This window comes from Halichoerus grypus, chromosome X (assembly GCF_964656455.1).
Source record: "Halichoerus grypus chromosome X, mHalGry1.hap1.1, whole genome shotgun sequence".
Taxonomy (NCBI): domain Eukaryota; kingdom Metazoa; phylum Chordata; class Mammalia; order Carnivora; family Phocidae; genus Halichoerus; species Halichoerus grypus.
In genome coordinates, this window is record NC_135727.1 from 34,150,678 (window position 1) to 34,173,540 (window position 22,863).

General features: G+C 35.4%; 1 protein-coding gene, 1 non-coding gene and 1 pseudogene across 6 annotated transcripts in view; 2 read left to right on the plus strand and 1 right to left on the minus strand.

The window, feature by feature from the left end:
- Positions 1–22,863, plus strand: part of LRCH2 (leucine rich repeats and calponin homology domain containing 2) — a 106,439-nt gene that overhangs the window by 57,240 nt on the left and 26,336 nt on the right. For 4 of the 5 annotated variants that reach the window (XR_013444463.1, XM_078063842.1, XM_078063843.1 and 1 more), the window contains exons 12-15: positions 883–948; positions 10,690–10,738; positions 10,817–10,933; positions 17,879–17,923. Coding sequence is in view for 4 of the 5 variants with exons in the window: in XM_078063842.1 (XP_077919968.1) it covers positions 883–948; positions 10,690–10,738; positions 10,817–10,933; positions 17,879–17,923 (277 nt within the window). In the remaining variant the exon portion in view is untranslated. The remainder of the gene's footprint in view (positions 1–882; positions 949–10,689; positions 10,739–10,816; positions 10,934–17,878; positions 17,924–22,863) is intronic. The other variant, XM_078063846.1, reaches the window with a different exon arrangement.
- On the minus strand, positions 16,307–16,569 carry LOC144380340 (ATP synthase F(0) complex subunit f, mitochondrial pseudogene; annotated as a pseudogene).
- Positions 20,346–20,474, plus strand: LOC144380656 (small nucleolar RNA SNORA35). The gene has a single exon (XR_013444878.1). It is a non-coding gene; the product is annotated as a small nucleolar RNA SNORA35 (small nucleolar RNA).

Below are 22,863 nucleotides of genomic sequence, written 5' to 3' on the forward strand. Positions count from 1 at the left end.
TTCTTTAGGTTAACCATCTTTCTGTAATTACCAACTTATCTTTAGCTTATGATATCTTTTAGTAGTAAATATGTGGTTTTAATTTTAAATTATTTTCTCCTCTATGTTTTGATAGTTGACATCCAAAGGTTTTTGAATAAAAGACATATTTTATTCCTTATAAGACTAAACTTTAAAATTGAAAAGTAAGTTACATTTAAGTCTATAGTAAATAAATATTAAGAACTCTTAAATAGGTTAGTGACTTATGTGAAAGAAAGTTATTAATTCATTACTTTTGACTTTGAGATTAATACTTAGAATTCTATAAATTCTAAGTATTACAAGTAGTTATGGACAAGTAGTTCTCTCATGATGGTTTGTCGTTCTTTCTCTTTTTTGTTCTCTTCAAATACCATTTCATTTGGGTACTAAAAGTTTAATAAATTTGTGAGCTTTTTTTTAAATAATTGAACTTTAACATGGCTTTACATTTAGAATTAAGATTTGTTATTTGGCTTTTGGCAAAATGGTCATCTGTTGCATCAACATAACTCGCGTCATTTGCTGTGCTGGGAAAATGAAATCAGTCATGATGGCACCTAAACAATCTGCATCTGTTTTTCTGTCTCAGCCAAAAGTTAGATACACACAGGGCAATAGCATGGTTAGAAGATATCCCGGTTTCGAGAAAAGGTTTATAAAAGAAGATGCGTGGAAGAGTTGGTGAGCTTCATTCCTTCATAATAGTCATGGGCATTAGATCTAAATAATATGTAAACATTGTTTTCTAGCAGAGATCTTCATGGACCAGATGCAGTTTATTATGGAGATTTTTTATATCATGTGTAAACACTTTTCTCTTTAATGTGTTTTGGAATTAACGTATTGATTTACTTCTAGGATTCTTAATCATTCAACTTCTGTCCCAAGAAACAAGCCAAAACAAACTATGGAATGCGAAAAGAGGTATAAAAATATCTTAGTCCTTATATTTAGTATTTTATAATGAAACTTGATTCTCTAACAGTGATTTTCCCATATGTGGGCTTTAATTGAATAAATGATATAGATTTAATGTAACTAGATAATTTAATGGAGAAGTGTGTTCTAGCACCAATTAAATTTACTTTTGATATAAACAAATTCAAAAATGCTGATCTGATCTCTTTTTGTGCTCATACCTGCATTTTGTTGTAATGATAGAAGCATTTATTAACTCAGCAAACCATTTATTGTATGACCATTACTGCTGGGAATAATGTGTTTCTTCATCATCGTGTTTGTTCTGTTATCATTCACTTTTTATTTCATTTCAATTGAGTTTTACTAAATTCTTCTATATGAATACAGGGTCTAAGTTAATATATATGAATTCCAGAGAACTAGAAAACCTTGAAAGTTTCTATTTATCTTTTTGGCAGTTTGAAAATTTGCATCGGTTCAATTCCTGGGCCATTCCTGTAGGAGTGTAAAGGTCCAAGGCTCGGGGTAGGGTGGGTATAGCAGTATACACAGAAAGAATTAACATTTCTTGAATGCTTTTATACGCAAACTGTTCTGAGTGGGTTAGATGTCTTATCTCATTTAATCCTTATAGTAACTCTATGAAGTTGTTACTGTTGTTACCCCATTTTGTAAGGGAGAAAACTGAGGCTCAGAAATTACCATAATTTGCTCAAGGTCATACAGTTAGTAAGTGGTACAGTGAAGATTCAAGCTCAGGTTGTCTGGTTCCAGAACCCCAAGTCTTAACATATGGTAACAAGAACATTTTGCTTCCTTGAGATTCACACATCCCACTGATATCTTTTCCTGGATACCTCACAGTCTAAACTAAACTTATTTTTTCCCAAATTTATTTCTTCTCCTATATCGTTTGCCTGAGTGAGTGTGCCACTACTCAGTCACCTAAATCAGCAACTTTGAAATCATCGGAAACTTCTCTCTCTTATGCACCCCTCCCAATCTAGTCAATCACAGAAAATTATAGCTTGTTTTATTTTTGTTTTTATTATTTTTTATTTTACTTATTTATTTTATTTTTTATTTATTATTATTATTTTTAAAGATTTTATTTATTTATTTGAGACAGGGATACAGAGAGAGAGAGCATGAGTAGGGGGAGAGGCAGAGGGAGAAGCAGGCTCCCCGCTGAGCCAGGAGCCAGACGTGGGGCTCGATCCCAGGACCCTGGGATCATGACCTGAGCCGAAGGCAGATGCTCAACCATCTGAGCCACCCAGGCGCCCCATATTTTTTAAAGAGTTTATTTATTTATTTGAGAGAGAGAGAGAGAACACGCACAAAGGGGGAATGAGAGGGAGAAGCAGACTTCCCGCTGAGCAGAGAACCCGATGTGGGGCTCCATCCCAGGAGCCTGAGATCATGACCTGAGCCGAAGGCAGACGCTTAACCGACTGAGCCACCCGGGTGCCCTGAAAATTATAGCTTCCTAGCATTACTTGCATCTATCCCAATTTCTCCATTCCTAGCACAGCCATGTATGTTGGTTTAGGCCCCATCCTTTTCCTCCTGGATTACTGCAACAGTCCCCAGACGTATCTCCATGCTTCACTTTTGCCTACCTTTAAGTTTGTCTTCTGCACTGATGTAAGAATGATGGTTCTAGAACCATCTAACTGTGTGACTGCCATTTATTATCTTCTACTGGTTCCTTATCACTTCTAGGATAAAGCTGAAAATGCTTAACCCGTAAGATTGAAGTGAGTTTCTGCCTTCCTTAAACCTTAGCATGCACTCTTCCACTGGCACCTTTTGCTGTTAGGAACAGTACTTTGTTTTTTTATTCTGTCATGGTTTCACATCTCTGTGTTCTAGATCCTGGTTTCTCTACTGGGATTGCCTTTTCTTCTTTTTTTCACTTAGGCTTTCAGAATTCAGTTCAAGTGTAAAGATGACTTTTTATACTCAAGTCTAGAAACATTCCTCTACTCAAATTTCATTAATTGGATTTAACCCACTCCCACCCTTTTTAAATACTGATTCTGTTATCTTATATATTTGCTCTCCTTACAGTTTGTGTTATTCCTTTCCCCCTCACTTCCTTTCATTCCCATCTTAAGCTTCCTCCCCAGGCCCCTAATATTCTCTTGAGAAAGACCCAGTTGCCCAAACCTCAAAAGTGTGATATCTAATCCTGGCCTCTCCTTCATAGAACTATTATTATTATTATTTTTTAAGATTTTATTTATTTATTTGACAGAGAGAGAGACAGCGAGAGAGGGAATACAAGCCGGGGGAGTGGGAGAGGGAGAAGCAGGCTTCCCGATGATCAGGGAGCCTGATGCAGGGCTCAATCCCAGTAGCCTGGGATCATGACCTGAGCCGAAGGTAGACACTTAATGACTGAGCCACCCAGGCGCCCCATAACTATTGCTTCTACTTTTCTCATTTTCAAAACAATCGCTCAATTTTTTCTTTAAAAACAAAATTAAAAAAATATTTTCCTGATTATAAGATTAATGTAGCTTTATTGTTGAAAAATTGTAAAATTTAGCAAATGCAAATAAATAAATAAATAAATATCACCTCTTATCCCACTCTCCAGAGATGACAAGTCATAGTATTTTGGTATTTTTCCCTTTAGACCCTTTTTCTTTTTTTTTTTTTTTTTTTTTAATGGTGGTGACATTTTACATTTTATTTATTTATTTTTTTATTTTAAAGATTTTATTTATTTATTTGAGAGAGAGAGAATGAGAGACAGAGAGCATGAGAGGGAGGAGGGTCAGAGGGAGAAGCAGACTCCCTGCCGAGCAGGGAGCCCGATGCGGGACTCGATCCCAAGACTCCAGGATCATGACCTGAGCCGAAGGCAGTCGCTTAACCAACTGAGCCACCCAGGCGCCCTAGACCCTTTTTCTATCTGTGTGCATGAATATTTGCACATGCATGTGTTACATATATATATACACCACAGAGTTGTATAACCTGTTGCCTACTCAGCACCTCCACGTGGTTGTATAATAGGCATATGAAACTTAACTTTCCAAAACCACACTCTTAATCCCTCCTTGTACCTCTTGAATTTGTTTTTTTTTTTTTTTAAGATTTTATTTATTTATTTGACAGAGAGTGAGATAGCGAGAGCAGGAACACAAGCAGGGCGAGTGGGAGAGGGAGAAGCAAGCAGGCTTCCCGTGGAGCAGAGAGCCCGATGTGCGGCTCGATCCCAGGATGCTGGGATCATGACCTGAGCTGAAGGCAGACGCTTAACGACTGAGCCACCCAGGCGCCCCTCTTGAATTTGTTTTTCCTGTATTTTTTCCCATTTCAGAAAATGTCAACTCATCCTTATAGTTGCTCAGCTCATTAACCTTAGAGTCAACCTTGAATTAACATGTCACTTTCTTTCACATGCCTTATCTAATCCAATAGCAAATCTTGTTGATTCTACCTTCAAAATATACCCAGAATCTGATCACCTCTTACAACCTTCACAGCTACCACCCTAGCCCTTGCCATGTGTTTTTAAAAAATTCTTTATTTTTATTATTTATTTTTATTATTTTTCCTTTTTTTTCCTTCCAAGTTTTTATTTAAATTCAACTTACTTAACATGTAGTGTAATATTGGTTTCAGGAGTAGAATTTATTGATTAATCACTTAACAACACCTAGTGCTCATCACAAGTGCCCTCCTTAATACCCATTACCCTACTAGCCCATCCCCCCACCCACCGCCCCTCCACCAGTCCTCAGTTTGGTCTCTAGTTAACTGTTTCTTATGGTTTGCCTCCCTCTCTGTTTTCCTCTTATTTTATTTTTCCTTCCCTTCCCCTATGTTCATCTGTTTTGTTTCTTAAATTCCAAATACGAGTGAAATCATATGATAGGTCTTTCTCTGACTTTCTTCAGCTCTAGCCATCTCAACTTCAGTTACATAAGCCTCCTAACAGGTTTCCTGCCCTTGCTTTCCTTTAGTCTGTTTTTCAAAAAAGCATCAGATTGTTGAAATGTAAGTCAGATCATATCACTCTTCATAATTCTCTAATGACTGCCCATCTCATTCGGAATAAAAACTAGAGTCCTTTAAGGACTTACAAACCTCTACATTATTTGGCTCCCTCCTGTCTTCCTCTCTTGCCTGGTCTTCCTGGTTAGTTAGTTCCTCTCTAGCTATACTATATACTAGGCCTCCTTGTTGCATCTCAATACACCAGGCATTTCCTGCTCCCTCAAGGCTTTGCCTCTGCCTGAAATGATTTCCCCCTAGATAACCATATGGTTTATTCCCTTGGCGTCAGGTTTCTGCTCAAATTTCACTTCATCAGCAAGGGGTTCCCTGGACAACTTAAATAAAAGAGCATGCCTCCCCACTTCTTTGTCCTTTTTCCCATACCTTGTTTTATTTTTCTCCAAAGAACTGAATACCCTCTGACATTCTAAATTTATACTTTTTTGCCATCTGGCATTCTGAATATATACTTCTTTTATTTGTTTACTGTTTGTCTTCACCACCACACCACCCCCTTGGCACACTACAATGTCGGTTTTATCAGTTATTAAGAGAAGACTATTGAAATCTCCAAGACTAATGGGGGATTTGTCTTTGAAGTTCTATCATTTTTCCTTCATATATTCATATACTCTATGTTAGATACATAAATGTTTAGGACTGTAGTGTCCTCTTGGTGAATTTATAGCTTTGTCATTTTGGAATGACATTTTTTATATTTCTGGTAATATTCTTTGAAGTCTACTTTTCTGATATTGTATAGTCATCTCAGCTTTCTTTTGATTAGTGTTAACATGATAGATACATCTTTCTCCATCCTTTTATTTTTAACCAATTTGTGTTTTGTGGAGAAAGTGGGTTTCTTGTATTTAGCATATGGTAGCATCTTCCTTTTTTTATTTAATCTGACCATCTTTTAATGGCAATGTTAATATTGTTTATATTTAATGGAATTATTGATATTAATGTATTTAAATCTACCATCTTCTAATGTGTTTTTGTCTTATCCTTTATAGACATCTTTCCTCTTTTTAATTTTATTTTAAAGTTCCTATTTATCTCCTTCATGGGCTTATTAGCTATAATTTTTTGTTATCATACATTAGAGATTATTTTAGGGTTTCAAGTATAGTGTTTAACTGGGACACCTGAGTGGCTCAGTCAGTTAAGCGTCTGCCTTTGGCTCAGGGTCCTGGGATCAAGTCCTGCATCGGGCTCCTTGCTCAGCGGGGAGCCTGCTTCTCTCTCTGCCCGCCGCTCCCCCTGCTTGTGTGCTCGCTCTCTTTCTCTGACAAATAATAAATAAATAAAATAAAAAAAAATAAAGTATAGTGTTTAACTTATCGCAGTCTACCTTCAAGTGCTATTATGCCATTTCATATATTGCATAACTTTACAACAGTATACTTCTCTTTCTTCCCTTTTGGCCTCTGTGGTGTTGTTGCTGTACATTTACTTATATATATGTTATAAACCCCATAATACATTGTTATTATTTTTGCTTTAAAGAGTCAATTATTTCTTTTCTTTTCTTTTTTTTTTTTTAGATTTTATTTATTTATTTGACAGAGAGAGACACAGCGAGAGAGGGAACACAAGCAGGGGGAGTAGAAGAGGGAGAAGCAGGTTTCCTGCAGAGCAGGGAGCCTGATGCGGGGCTCGATCCCAGGACCCTGGGATCATGACCTGAGCTGAAGGCAGATGCTTAACGACTGAGCCACCCAGGCACCCCTCAATTATTTCTTTAAAGAGATTTAAATAATCAGAATAATGTCTTTTATCTTTCCTCCCTTAGTTACCATCTCTATCTAGTAGCTCTGTATTCCTTTGTGTAGCTCTGTATTTCCATGTATAATTTTCTTTTTACCTGAAAGAGAAACTTTAACACTACTTTTATTACTGGTCTGCTGGTGTTGAATCCTTTCAGCTTCTGTATGAGAAAGTTTTTTCACCTTCATTTTTGAAAGCTATCTTTGCTGATACAAAATTCTAGGTTGACATTTTTGTTTTCTTTCAGTACTTTATTTTTTTTTTAAATGTGGGAGAAACTGTTCCTTGAAATCAACATTGGAATTTATTATGTACCTATTGTACATTTTTTAAAAAGATTTTGTTTATTTATTTGAGACACAGAGATACAGAGAGAGAGAGCATGAGCCAGGGGGAGAGGGAGAGGGAGAAGCAGGCTCCCCGCTGAGCCAGGAGCCCGACGTGGGGCTCTATCCCAGGACCTGGAGATTATGACCTGAGCTGAAGGCAGATGCTTAACCATCTGAGCCCTCCAGGCGCCTGTCTTTCAGTACTTTAAAGAATTTTCTCCACTGTCCTCTGGATTGTGTTGTTTCTTATGAAAATTATGTTGTGAGTGTTTGTTTCATAGAACCTAATGTTTCGTTTTTCTCTGGCTGCTGTTTACATTTTCTTTTTATCATTTGTTTTTAAGTAATTTGATTATGATGTATCTTAGTGTAGTTTTCTTCATTTTTCTTTTGCTTGGAGTTCTTTGAGCTTCTCAAATTTGTGGGTTTATTGTTTTCAGGAAATTTGAAAATTTGGGGCCCTTATTTCTTCTTTGGGGCCCAGATATAATTTCTGTCCCCTGACCTATTCTTCTGGAACCCCAATTATATTTATATTAGGCTACTTGAAGTTTCCCACCAATCACTGAGTTTCTGTTCAGTCCTCTTCAATATTTTTCTTTCTGTGTTTGATTTTTCTTTTTAATTTTTTAAAGATTTTATTTATTTGAGAGAGAGAGCACAAGCAGGGGGAGCAGGAAAGAGAGAAGCAGGACCTCAGGATCATGACCTGAGCTGAAGGCAGACACTTAACTGACTGAGCCACTCAGGCGCCCTCTGTGTTTGATTTTTGATAGTTCTTTTACTAAGTCTTTACTTTCACTAATCATTTCTTTTTTTTTTTTTTTAAGATTTTATTTTTAAGTAACCTCCATCCCAACATGGGGCTCAAACTTAAAACCCCGAGATCAAGAGTCTCATGCTGTACCAACTGAGCCAGCCAGGCTCCCCTCTATTAAATGTCCAATCTACAGTTAATCCCATCCAGTTTTTTTTTTAATTTCAGATGTTGTACTTTTCATCTCCTGAACTTTGATTTTTATCTATTTTATGTCTTTTGTGTCTGTACTTAACATGTTTAGTCTTTTCCTCTAGCTTCTGAACATTACCTGATTCAGTTTTTGATTGAATGTTGGACATTGTGAGCTTTACCTTCTTGGGTGCTGGATTTTACAGTATTATTATAAATATTCTTGAACTTTGTTCTAGGATGTGGTTAAATTACTTGGCGACAATTTGATATTTGTGGGATTTGGTTTTATGACTTACTATGTGGAATCAGTGTGGCATTTAGTCTAGGACCAGATTTGGCCCCCTACTGGAGCAAGACTTTTCTTAGTACTATAGCTGATGCCCCGTGAACTATATGCTTTTCCAGTCTGGCTGGTGGGAACTGGTATTATTTACTCAGTCCTCTCAGAGTTGGAGAATTATTCTATCTAATCTTTCTGGTTGTTCATTCTTTTGCCTAGTGTAGTTTTCTCATAACATATGATCAGGGCTCAGTACTCTGTTAAAATTTTAAGAATGCTTCTGTAGAACTTTTAAGTTCTTTCTCTGTGCATTGCTTTTTTCTCTATTACTTTGTCCTGTTAATTCCATCCATCTTTTTCACCCTGGCTCCCAGCTCTGTCTCCTCAGTTCAGGGAGCCCCCTGGGCCTTACTTTGGTTCTTCCTCTCTGGGCTAGAAGCCTGGAAACTCTTTTCCTGCAGCAACCTGATGCAGTTATGGGGTTTCCCTTGTTTGTTACCCATCTGTAAGGGATAAAATGTCTTCTTTTCTTGCCTGATACTCAGTGTCTTGGAAAGCAGAATTTTATATATTTTGTCTGTTCTTTTAGTGTTTTCCGTCAGGGTATAAATCTGATCACTGTTATTCTATCTTGGCCAGATGGAAAGTCTAATTCTTACATTTTTTTGTGTTTTGTCAATATTTAGTTTAATTGTTTCTTCCATATACCCCTTCTGTCCCAACATTTAAAAAATTACTGCCCATATTTTTCATATACTTATGTGATTTCATCTTTATTAATATTTAAATCTTTTAGTCATTAATTTTGGTATTTGATATGAGGTAAAGTATTTAGTTTTTTCTTCCTCTCTTGCACCCTCTCTCCTTCTTTTTCTCACTCCCTGTCCTCCTCACCCTCTGTTTTTCTTTCTTACTGTTTGTTTTATAATTGGTTAATCAGTTGTTTCAACACTATTTGCTACATAACCTATCATTTCTACGACTATTGTGAATTTCATTTCTTAAATCATAAGTTGTTATATGTGTGGTCCTGTACTTGTCTCCCACTGGAAAATCTATAAATTCCGGATCTAGTAGTATTTAATTACTTTAATTTAATAGAATATATGCAATTATGTAACTTTTCTCTTCTTTATCATTCATTCTTCCAAATTAACTTTGAAATTCTTTTATCAAATATTTAATATAAACCCAAAAATACTTTCTGGTTTTTTTATTATAGTTTACTTGAACTGTCAATTAATTTGAAGAAGTTATACCTATAATATTTAGTCTTTCTAAGAATTTTCCAGTTATTCAATTTCCTTACTAGACATTGGTAGGTTTTTTTTTTTTTTTTTTTTTTTTTTTTTTTTTTTTGAGAGAGAGCATGAACGGGAACGGGGAACAGGGTTGGGGGCAGAGGGAGAGAGAGAATCCCAAGCAGGCTCCATCTCACACCCCCAAGATCATGACCTGAGCCGAAATCAAGTGTCGGATGCTTAACTGATCATGCCACTCAGGTGCCCCAACATGGGTAGTTTTTTTCATGTAGGTTTTATGCATGTCTAAGTTAAGTTTGTTCCTAGTATTTTTGCTTTTCCTTCCTTTTATGAATGAATTTTTTTCCTAATATATTTTATAGCTTATTATAATTGATACATGAGAAAGCTATTTACTTTTGTATATTTTTTTATAACTGGTAACCTTCTTTTAATAATAATAGATTTTTCCCCCTTGGATAATCATGTCTTCCATAAATTTTGAAAATTTCTTTCTTTCTCTCTAATTTTTAAATGTTCTTTTCTTACTGTACAATAGAGAAGTTCTACAACAGTGTTGAATAATAACAGCTCTAGTGGGCATTTTGTCTGTGTATTTTTTCCAAAGGAACTTCTTACCTAATGACAACATGTGCGGTCTACTTTCCTGACAAACATAGATGAAAAGAATTTCTACCATAGCCCCTGTGTGTCAGAATGAAGGGTTAGAGGTTCATAATTTGTAATTCAATAGTCAAAGAATTACTCCCCTAATCTCTTTGGCATTTAAACAAAATAAATTTGTATAAAATTATTAGTTTTTTGTAATGATTTAATGTAATAAACATTCTGTTTTTTCACTGTATGTCTAGGTATTACATGTCTTTTGGCCTCTAAAAAGTCCTTAAAGTAGTCCTTTGCATAGGATGATATTAAATAAACTCATTTTGATGTTTTTTTAAAGGAATAGAAGTGATTGGGAACTTAAATATGATTTTGTCGACTTTAAGTTTTATGTTATTAGTTCAAACCATAGACATGGGTAAATTCTTTAGATTTCTGGTTAAAAAATAAAGAGACAACTTTATATTGTTCATAATAAATTCCTAAGGGTAATTCTAAATTTTTTAACATATTAAGGCATCTTTAATTTTGTAGTGTCTCAGCAGATGAAGTTAATTCTCCGTTATCACCCCTCACATGGCAGGTAAGAGGAAAATGAATTTCTGTTATATCTAATATTTTGTTCTCATTTATTTAGTTAAAAGAAATTGTCTCATTACAGCCCTTAGAAAATCAGAAGGATCAAATAGATGAACAGCAGTGGCCAGAATCTCAACCTATAATCTGGCAGAGTGAAGAAAGGAGGCGGAGCAAACAGATTAGAAAAGAATATTTCAAGGTACTTTATTAAATTGCAAAATTTACTTTGTAATTATTAGTTTTGATTTTATAAGTTTTGTATTAATTACGTAGACTATAACTAGTTACGTATAGTAAATGTGTTATTTTATCTTGGTTTCCCACATGCATGGGTATAGATAATATGATCTAGTTAAATATATAAAATTTCAGTAATTTAGGATAATTAAGAATGACATTGTAGATCAATGTGAATTGTGATTTACCAGATACTTGACATGAAAGATGAATGTTTGCTATACTGCTAGTTGTAGCAATATGTAGTTATGTTTTAAAAGAATTGCCTAGAAAAGGTCTTTCAGTAGATTTGTTTCACTGTATAGTTCGCATGTATTTGCAATTAGCATTTAACTGTTTCTGTCTAAATAAATGCTATTTACATGGCTCTAAAAATACTTACAAGTGTTTCTCCCCCATTTTTTCTTCTTGCACCCTTAGATTTCTTAAGATGATCTTTTATCTTAGTTAAAAACTTAAGACTATTTGAATTATCTCAAATTTCTAGTTCACAGGTTTTTAATGAAATTTTACTGTGTATACCTTTGTAAATATTGTAATATTCATTTGTGTTTAAAGTCTGCTATGTTTATAGATACCAGTGGAATTAGCATAATCTTCAGTACTAGTCAGAATCCATTATTGGAATTCCTGACTCAGATGAACAGTGCAGACAAGCTTCCTACCCCTTGAATACCAAATTCTGTTGTTTTTGTGCACCTTTCTGTTTCCCAAAGCCTAATTTTTATCTAATAATAATAATTTTATGTAAATACATGGTTCTGTGCTAAGTTATAGGTAGTTTGATGTTTATATCACTAACGGATAAGATTATATTTCATGGTTTTCTCTGTTTGAGTGAAGTGGTTATCTGTACACATTGATCTGTTTCCTTATATGGGAATATAACATATTTGGAAGTAGTATCATACGACCAAAACAAGAATGTTATGTGTCATAGCAAGTCTGTGATAAGTTTCATCCTTCTACAAGTAATTACTGAATCCTTTTATTGAGCTTCATGTTACCTGGTCAATATGAGAGATAATGAAGAAATAAAAGGGAAAAATAACAAGGACATTCCAAACAGAACCCTGGTCAGTAATGGTGAAAGTCTTTTTATCCCAAGTCTTTACAGATCTGCAGTTATATTTACATTCTGACATTTATTTCAGAATCTCCTCTTTCAGTTTATAGGACCTTGAACAAAGGCACTCAATAAAATTTGTTAGTAGATAAAACCTGATGAATGAGTGATGATGTGGGGGAAATTTTAGTTTTTCTGACTAATGGAAGAGATTTTGATATTTATTTGATCTACTAGTAAAGTAAAAGCATCTAAATTCTGACAGTTTATCAAAACACTTGCATAGCACTTACTAAGTGCCAGGTACTGTTCTAAGTACAAATATCAACTCATTTAATATTCATAACAACTATTTTGCAGATGGGGAAATTAAGGCACAGAGAGGCTAAGTAATATGCTTCATGTCACTTAGCTAATAAGCAGCTGAGCCAAGATTTGAACCCAGAGCCTATGCTAAACTGCCTGTTTATCTACTGTGGATAGCCTAATATCAAATGAAAACTTTCAAATCGATAGTTTTATTGTTTATAAAAATACTTTACAGTAACCCAAGTGAACTTCTCAATAAAGTCTTAATAGAAGCCTCAATGAGCCTTTAAAAAAATAGTTCTTTGATTTAGTAGCATCATTTGTTAAATATTTTTTTTAAGGCTTAAACATACGTCCTATAATATTTCTATTTTATAAGCCGCTAAGAGATCAATTGAGGTAATCTTTGAAATGTCCATTACGTTATCATCATTCAACAATTGTTAATTTCTTCCATGCTTTTAATAAAGTGGGTGCAAAATTAAGCTTTAGTCACTGGGAAATAGTTTAAGGAGATATGTAGTTCTCCTTAATAGTCAGAAGATGTCAGTGTTAGGACACTGAAAAAAATTGGATGTCAACAGTTTTTTTTCCTAAGATGTAAAAAAGAGATATAAACCTGAGATACTACTTCTAAGTTAAAACCATTATTCAGAATCGTCAGTATTTTCTTGCTTAAGACATCATTGATACCTATGAAGTGTCTTTATTTCAAAAATAAAATTTCTCTTACTTAATCACCCATCTCCCAAGAATCAAAAGGTTTTATTCATAGGATATATTACTGAACTTACTCTGGATTTATAGTTGATTAAACACGGAAAAATATACTACTTTAGAGATTTATATCCAAATATCACCAAGCTCAAGCTCACTCAGTGATAGCCCTGTTAGCTTTGTGGTGTTAAGAAACATACGGAGATTTCGTGCAACTTTATCCTAACACATGTAAATGACTGAGCCACAAGATTTCTTTGTGTTCCATGGTAAATTATTAATGGCATTGTTGTTATTCAGTATATTTATTGAAAGTGTTTGTGTGTATGTCTGTGTATGTGGATCTCTTCATTTATTATTTCTCAGTTGCCAAGACTGATTTTGGATAGTAATGTTTTTCAGGTAAGCCTCTGAAACTAAGTAAAAAAGGTATCAAACATATTAGCCAGATTATGTGAGCAAGAAGATAAATTGGGTCAGATTATATGAGTAAGTAAATCACTGTAGGAGAGTTACACTAACTCTTCTAGACTCCCAGACCACTCTTGTATAGATTACTACTCTACTAAATAAAACAATGTCCTCATGGCCAAAATAAAGTCACTGCATTTTTCAAAGCAAAGGTATTTCAGGAAATACATTACTTTATTAAAAATCTTTTACAGAAAGGCAAATGTATTTTACAGAAAGGTATTAATGCTTTTAATAAGATACACAACAAAATATGAACATCTAATTTTTTGATAAATTATGTTTAATATAAATTAGTAGCTTTAATTTCTTCTAAAAATAATAATACATGGCTTTCTAAATGCACTTGATGATTGATTTCTAAACAAGAAAGTTAAAAAGCATTAGAATAACTATACAGTATTAGTTTTAAGGATTATTTGATTTATTGAAATGCCATATATGTCTTCAAATGTATCTTATTAGTGTTATGATAAAACATTATAATGACCCTTAAAATACATATCTGATTTCATAAATACAGTATATCTTCATTTAAAGGCTAATGCCAAGGAAAATATTTTTATGTATTTTCTCTGATCATGATTAATTTTATACCGGAATAAGGAAGCCAACTGGGTTTGTGAAATAACCTGATTTGTTTTGTTCTCAGTTCTCAACACCTTTTTTGTTTCTCTGGTTTGTAAATTGGTCTTTACTATATTATTTGAATTTAGATATAATAAACTTCAGTTATTCAGACTCATACTAATTGAGGAAAGCTGAATTGATTCAATAAAAGTTGGACTTATAGAACATTCTCAAACCTGTGCATATATTAGGTTTTGGGTATTAGGACCTTTAAATCTGTGCAGTAATGCAAACTAAGGAGTACCTTTCTAAGTTTTCATATGTAATGAATATTTTTTATTAGAAGTGTAGTTGAGTAATAGTAATACAAGTCTCATTATCTATGTTCTTGGCCTCATCACACTCTTTCTTTCCTTTATCAGTTATTCACTCACTCTTCTACATCCTTTCCATCTCTTTACTTGCCATCTGATACATGGACTCAGACCTCTGCAGTTTTCCCCAAGTCCCCTTGCAGCTGTTGCCTTGTCTCTTTTCTTTTAGGGCCAGACTTACCATTTCTATATGTCCAGTTTCTGATCACTCCTTAACCCACCACAGTCTGGCTTCCACTTTCATTTCTCCATTGAAATAGCTCTTTACCTAGAGAATATGTACCTAAGAATTTGACAGCTATGGCCACCACATGGGTCTTCATGAAACTCCTGTCCTGGTTTCTATCTCATTTTTCTTCCTTGGTTCTTCTGTTTTCTTTGGATGTTCTTTCACTTCTCTTCTGACTTTGCTTCTGCTTGCTCTTAGGGGCTCATCCTCTTTTCATTACCCTAAAAACTCTCTCTGAAGCTTTTTTGACTCCAGATGTCTCATATTCTGGTGGGTCTAAATTTACATCCCATAGCTTTTTTCCTGGTCTTCAGACCTGTGTTTCTAATTGTCTGGATGTCCTACATGTATTTCAAGTTTGATATGTCTCTCCCTCCTGCCCTTCTCCCCCTTGGAACTTGCTCCTCCTCTCTATTCTTTATTCGAGTTAATAGTAGCAGTGTCTATCTGGTTGTCTGTGCTCTATACATCAGTCCTCCTGGATCTTACCCTCTCTCATTCCTCTCACCTAATTGATCACCAGGATGTTAATTATATGTCCTTTCTCCAATTCATCATTTCTTCTCCATCTCTACTGCCCTTGCTTTTGTTGGAACCCTCATTCTTTCTTGTCTAGGCAATTGTAATAACTTGTTAATTTGCCCCCCTTTCTGGAGTTTCACAGTCCTTAGAGAAATCCCTGGCTTAAATTTGTTTCTTGGCTATTATCAGTAACACAAAGTTAGGGCTTTTAAAAAACTTAAGATGCCATGCCCACCTACTTCTCGGAGTTTTATTACCTGCCACAATTCACTCTCCTCTCTAGCCATATGGCTATTATTTTTTAAAGATTTATTTATTTATTTTTAGAGAGATTGAGAGAGAGAGAGAGAGCATGGGTGGGGAGGGGCAGAGGGAGAGGGAGAGAGAAATCTCAAGCAGACTTCCCGCTGAGTGTGGAGCCCAATGGGGCCTCGATCTCACAACCTTGAGATCATGACCCTAGCTGAAACCAGGAGTTTGAGGCTTAACCGACTGTGCCCCCCAGGCACCCCGCCATACTGCTACTCTTTGTTTTCTGCATAGGCTGAGCTTTTTAATTCCTTTGTGCTTTCCTTCTTCTGAGAATGCCCACTAGCCGTTTTTATTCCTGGCAAACTTATACTAATCATTCAGGATTTAGAGATGGTAGTATAGCATAGTGGTTAAGAGCCTTGGCTTCTAGGATCAAACCACTTTGGTTCTAGTTTCTAACTTGGATATTGACTAACTGTGTGACTTTGACAAATCACGTAACCTTGCTGAGCTTAATTTTTTTTCTATCCTCAAATGACTCTAATAGTATCTTCTTTTACAGGATTCTTATAACTACTGAATTACTTGATAATGTAAAGTGGTTATGAGAATAGCACTTGCCACAAAGTATACATTTAATAAATGTTAGCTTATTATTCACTCCAATGTCATTCTTTTGTTTTGGTTTTTGTTTTTGTACCAGTCATCTTTTATCAGGTATTAATTCTCAGTTAAAATAGGAAAGTATTCAGCAAATATCAGGGATGCCTGACAAAGAAGGTCATGGTCAGGAATGCAGACTGCGCCCTCCACACTGGGCCCTCTTCAGTGATACATGTGTAGCTGTTTATGTTTGAGTTCCTTGAATGAAAGGGAATAGTTGAAAAGCATGTAAGATGCCAGCAACATAGAAACCCCAATGATGTTTCCTTTCTTCACATTGACATACTTGTGATACTGGTAGTAACCTCTTTGAAACAATCCAACCGTGCCTTTAGGGGTGAGATCCTGCAACAGTATTCAACTTGGCAGCTCCTCTGTTTTGATGTCCATGAGTTTTTCTCCTTTACTGTTATGACTGATGCCATCTTCAGGTCCTAGGGTCTGCTGTGCAAATGTCACTCTTTTGTTGAAGTAGAGTAGAACCAAGAATACATACTGTCAGCAAGCATCATGCCTAGGGGTGGCAAGTAGGTTTTTTCACACAGGCCAACTCCATTCACTGGCTATCTGGAACATTGGGTTGCAAACATATTGAGACAATGTCTGGGATCAGCTGGAAAGAGCACCCTGGTAGATTAGTGATAGTTGTCATAAATCACTGGAGAGACAATGAAGGAATTTAGATCTGTATTTGTAATCCCTAATACTGCTTGCCTCCCAATCTGTGGTTGAGCTATCAGGTAGATTATCTAGTTTTCCAAGAGTTATGGAATATAAAGCTGCATAAGTAAAGGGGGCCATTAAATAGAACTTTGAATGCCAGGTAAAGAAATTTGAACATAATTTGAAAGTAGGTGTTTCAGTAGGGGAGTCATGAGTTAAAAGTAGTGTTTGGAGTGTTTAAATCTGCCACTAATTTGCAGGATTATTTGTGGTGAGGAGGATTTAGAAATAAGAACCCTAGAGGACTTTAAAATAAGAACTCTAATGGTTGTCACACTGTATTTCTTTAATTCTTGATTCTAAAAACAAGCGCTTTTCCACATACTAGAATTTTTTATTTTAAGCATATGACCTTGTGCCTCAGTATAAAATACAGATAATAGTATTTACTTTAGCATTGTTAGGACGATTAAATGGGTTGATACATGTAACACACATTCGTCAGTGCCTGGTATATAGTAAACACTTATATAAATATTAGCTATTATCACTATTACTGTTATTGTATAGTCAATATATATACCTAACATAATGGTTTTTCTTACCTGAAATCAGTAGGTTTCTTAACAATAGATGGCGTTTTTGAATGGTGAGATTACCAACTAGGTGTGAGGTAATGGGGGCCTAGGATAAGTTGGTGGTTGTAAGAATTCAGAAGTAAGTCTGAGAGACTATACGGAAAGAATTGACAATGATGTTTTGGATATAGTGGATTAAGAAAAACGGAGAGCTTAAGACAACTTTCAGATAGAAAACCTGAATGAATGGGAAGTGGATTGGCTCAGGAAGGAAATGTTAATAGGTATATAGAATGATGCCTTGCACATGAAATCACTGTATGTGTTAGCTATTAGTAAGTGGTAGGACCATTTAAACTGGTTATATAATTAAAGTTAGTATCAGATAATTTAATAAAAGTACCAAAATATGAATAAACCTCACTTATAATTTACTGGTAGAGAACTCATATGTTCAAAGAAAAATAAAGTGTATGTTTTAAATATTTTTCAGTATAAATCATCAAGGAAGAGTTCAAGTGGCAATGAAAACGATGAGGTGAGAAAAGAGGGTAATAGTAGCAATTGTTTAAAATGTTCACTTTTTATGTGTAGTTGGCTCAAAGTAAAAGGTAATACCTCTGTCAGTTTCTTGGTTAGTGATTTAATGCATGGGTTTTTTCCAGTAATAAAAACTGAGTATCATCATGCAATTATTAATTTAATTATGTAATTTCCATATATCCTTTATTTTGAACAGAATTTCTAATAGTTCAGTTTTAGAATTTTATTAACATTTGTCTTTTACATTTTCTCATCTTTTGTCTTCCTGAATCAACCTCGTTGTCAGTTGAGATTCTTTTGGAATTTATTAATCTTTTTCTACAAATTTTGTGTTCTATTTTAACATTTAAAATTAAATTGCTACAGTTTGCACATTATTATAAATTTTTCTATCGCCATTTTAAATTATGCAGCAGCTGAGCATTTTTAAATGATACTGTGTCATCACTATAAATACTTAAGCTTTGTGTATTTTTGATTGGAGGGATTGGTAGTTAATTTGATGTTGAGTACTTTAATTTTAGGAAATGGAATCATACAGAAAATGTTTGCTGAACCCTGAGCTAGAGGTGCAGCTTGGCTGTTGTTCCTGTCCCTTTGTATTTTATATCCACTTTGGTCCTGCCTGCCTTCATATCTAATCAGTTACCAAAGACCTACTTTTTCTTTCTGATACTGAAATATTTTGAATACAGTCCCCACCTGCATTTCTGCTTTTTCTGCCCTGGCACAGGCCCTTAGCATTTTTTGCCTGTACCACCACAATAGCATCCTTGCTCTTTTCCCTTTTTCCAGTCCATTTTCCTCCCTGCAGCCACAATGATTGCTCCAAAGAACACAAAAATGGGCTCAGGTCATTCCCTTGCTTAGAAAGCTTCACTGTGTCCCTGTCACTTAGAAGGTAAATTCTTGGTCCTTCCTGATCAGGCCTCTGCTTAGCACATCAGGCTCAGCTCATGATCTGTCCTGCTTTCTCTTTCTTTCACTGTACTCTCCAGCAATATGGATTGCTCAAAGGTTTTCTTTCATTTTTGCTTCTTTGCCTTTGTCCTTGTCCTTTTGGACATCTTGGAATGTTGTTCCCTTCCTTCTCTTTCTGGTAAACACCTACTCAGTTTTTTGCTTTCTCAGGAAATTTGCCTTTCTCTACCACCCCAAGTGCCCCTTACCTGTGCCTCATAATATGCCATGCGTAATATGCCATGAGAAGGTTGTATTACCTGTACAAATGAATCTCTCCTCCCCATAGACTGAGAGATCCTTGAGTGGATGGTATTTTACTAAATTTTAATATTCCCACTGTCTAGCACTGTGTCTGACATATAGTAGGCAGCCCATAATCTTTTGTTGAATGATGAATAAATGTCCTATGTGGTATGCATATTCAAGGTTAAATGTGAAGTTTTTTGTATTTGGTTGGTAGTAGTCATTCAAAAAACATGGACCATTTAATATTATTTTATGCAGTTAAGTTCTTTGTGATTACTTTTAAGCCTATATTAGATACACATAATTTTCCACATAAAACGTTCTTACTTGGGGTGATGGAAATTTTGTATGCCTCAATGTACCTCTCTCAGATTGTAGCATCTTCTTGGCATTTCCCATCAGTAATTAATCCTAAATATGGATCTCTTCTAAGAAATAGGGAAGATTTTTTTCATTTTTGTTATTTAAAGGAAATAGATTTATAGAAATATTTGATGTGAATAGATAGTGCTTCTGATACCTTACAGTGTTTATGAATCAATCACCTGGGGATCTTATTGAAATATAGAGTCTGGTTCAGCAGATCTAGGGTGGCCTGAGATTCTGCATTTCTCACAAGCTCCATGCTGTTAGTTCACAGACCACACTTTGAGTGGCAAGGTGGTTGATGGTATTTTCCAGATTCTTCCTTTAGCACTTGATCAAATAATTTTCAGTTTTTCTTTTATATGTCTAAATCATCATTTGTATTTTAATTTCATCTTTCATCTTTTTATTTTTATATTTTAGCAAGACATTGATAATGCTAATATGTCACCACAATCTCCAGTATCATCTGAGGTACCAGTTCTGTTTTTATATGTGTTTACATAGGTTTCTTCCTTGTCTCTTCTCTCTAGTCTCATCATTCTTTTTCTTTCAAACAATATAATTTATTCACCCACTTAAAAAAATCCACAGGTTAATTTGTACAAACCTAGCCTATAAAAAATGCTTTTTTTTTTTTAGCCTATAAAAAATTCTAAGAACACCATCTTTTGTACAAATATTCATAATAATAATATCACCTGGATTACTTATTGGAAAATGCCTATAGAGCATAGAGAAGACTTCATTTTATAAAATTCTTATGTTTTATAATTCATCTATATTTTGAAATAAATGATAAGAATAGCTTTGCAATTTTAAATTTGAAAGAAGTAATACTTCAGCATTGTGCAATGGCCTTTGGTTTTTCTCGTAACCAATTAGGTCTGAAAGCAATGCAAGAGAAACTTCCTTTTTCCACGAGAAACTTCCCTGTGGTGGGTTGTTCCTATCGACAGGAGGGTACACATTTCCTGGCATCTTAGACCTAAGGGGGAGCATGGGGAGAAAGGGTGGATGAAAGTTAGCATTTGTGAGATCTCACCCAAATATTCTGGTGGCTTGAATGATTGATTCTTCTAATTTGTTAGACCCATTGCTTTACAAAAAGAGATAAATTTAAAAAATTCGAAACAGTATCTTGTTCTACTTCAGATTACCTTATTTAGTATTCTAAAAGTGTGTTGGCATTAGTAAATAAATGATTATGTATTCACTTGGTGAATTCAGAAATTTCTCTAAATGTTTGGATCATCCATATTCATCATATAACTGGCTAATTACATAGATAGTATTTCATTTTATATAGGTGGTGTTACTTTTTTTTTAAAAGCCAGGATCATTTGTCTTTTGTTTTGGGTGAGTTGCATTATAAAACTTTTAAATGGATTTGGATATTAGCTTTATAAACATGTTTCTAAATTATTTATATGGCAAGTAAAATGGTTTGCATCCTTTTAGAAAGTAATTTAAATTAGGATATCCTAAAATTAGTCTTTATCACATGTTCTTGTTAATCTTTTCTTTTACTTTCAATTATAATAAATGTAAGCATATCAGTGACTAGTTCCCTAGTTGCCTTATGATTTTGTGATCTGTGCTCATGGAGAGAGTATTAGTGCCAGTTTTCTCAAATAAATTATATTGCTTTTTTTGTTAAGATTTTATTATTATTTATTTGTCACAGAGAGAGAGATAGAGCACAAGCAGGGGGAGCAGGAGAGGGAGAAGCAGGCTCCCCGCTGAGCAGGGAGCCTGATGTGGGACTCGATCCCAAGACCTTGGGATCATGACCCGAGCTGAAGGCAGATGCTTAACCGACTGAGCCACCCAGGCGCCCCTATATTGCTTTTACAATACATTTTGCTTACATTTGGATAAGTGAAATTTTGGGGAATTCCTAACACTTTAACCAAAATAATGAAGACAGACTGTGAGCTTGTGGATGAATAGGGTGATGAACATGGGTTTTGGTGGCTCAACTAATATTCAACTTGAACTGCATAAAACATGTTAATCAACAGAAGATTTAGAGAATCAACAAAATTCTGATTACTTCCATTTCATCTGTGAAAGAAAATGGTAAAAACAATTAGTATAGTGCTATACTATTTTTTTGTTAAAATTAAAAAAAAAATTTCAAGTAGGCTCCATGCACAACATGGGGCTTGAACTCAAGACCCTGAGATCGAGTCACAGGCTCCACCGACTGAGCCAGCCAGGCACCCCTAGTATAGGACTATACTGTTTGTTTTTTAAGTCTGCTCCATGCCCAGCGTAGAATCCACTGCAGGTCCTCAACTCATGAGCTGAAATCAAGAGTCAGACACTTAACTGACTGAGCCACCCAGGCACTCCTAGTACTATACTGTTAACAAAGTGCTTGCCTATACACTTGAACCTAAAGTAGTCCCATGAGCTGGGTATTATCCTCATGATTCTATAGATAAAGAGATTGGTAACCTTTCCCAAAGACCCCAGTCAATAAATGGTAGACAAGTGACTGAAGCCCAGACTCTAGCTGCTTCACAGTTATTGCAAATATTAAAAAAGATACAGCTGAAATTATGTTTTCTTATCACTGTACAATTTCCAAAGTGCTGGGGCGCCTGGGTGGCTCAGTCGTTAAGCGTCCGCCTTTGGCTCAGGTCATGATCCCAGGGTCCTGGAATCGAGCCCCACATCGGGCTCCCTGCTCTGCGGGAAGCCTGCTTCTCCCTCTCCCACTCCCCCTACTTGTGTTCCCCCTCTCGCTGTGTCTCTCTCTGTCAAATAAATAAATAAAATCTTAAAAAAAAAATTTCCAAAGTGCTTTCTTTTAGTTATCTTAGTTAATCTTCACAACAAACACCCCATCTTAAATATGAAGAAATAGTCACAGAGAAATTAAATTTTTTTTTAAAATTTTATTTATTTATTTGAGGTAGAGAGAGCACGAGCCAGGGGGGCAGAGGGAGAGGAGAAGCAGGATCCCCACTGAGCAGGGAGCCCAACGTGGGGCTTGATCCCAAGACCTTGATCATGACCTGAGCTGAAGGCAGATGCCTAACTGACTGAGCCAACCAGGAGCCCTGAGAAATTAAATGTTTTGCTCAAAAGTTAGCCTAAGCTTTCTAACTCTAAGCTCAGATTTTCAAAATATACTATTTTTTTTTTAAAGATTTTATTTATTTATTTGACAGAGACAGCGAGAGAGGGAACACAAGCAGGGGGAGTGGGAGAGGGAGAAGCAGGCTTCCTGTGGAGCAGGGAGCCCGATGTGGGGCTCAATCCCAGGACCCTGACATCATGACCTGAGCCGAAGGCAGAAGCTCAATGACTGAGCCACCCAGGCTCCCCTAAAATATACTATTTCTTTCC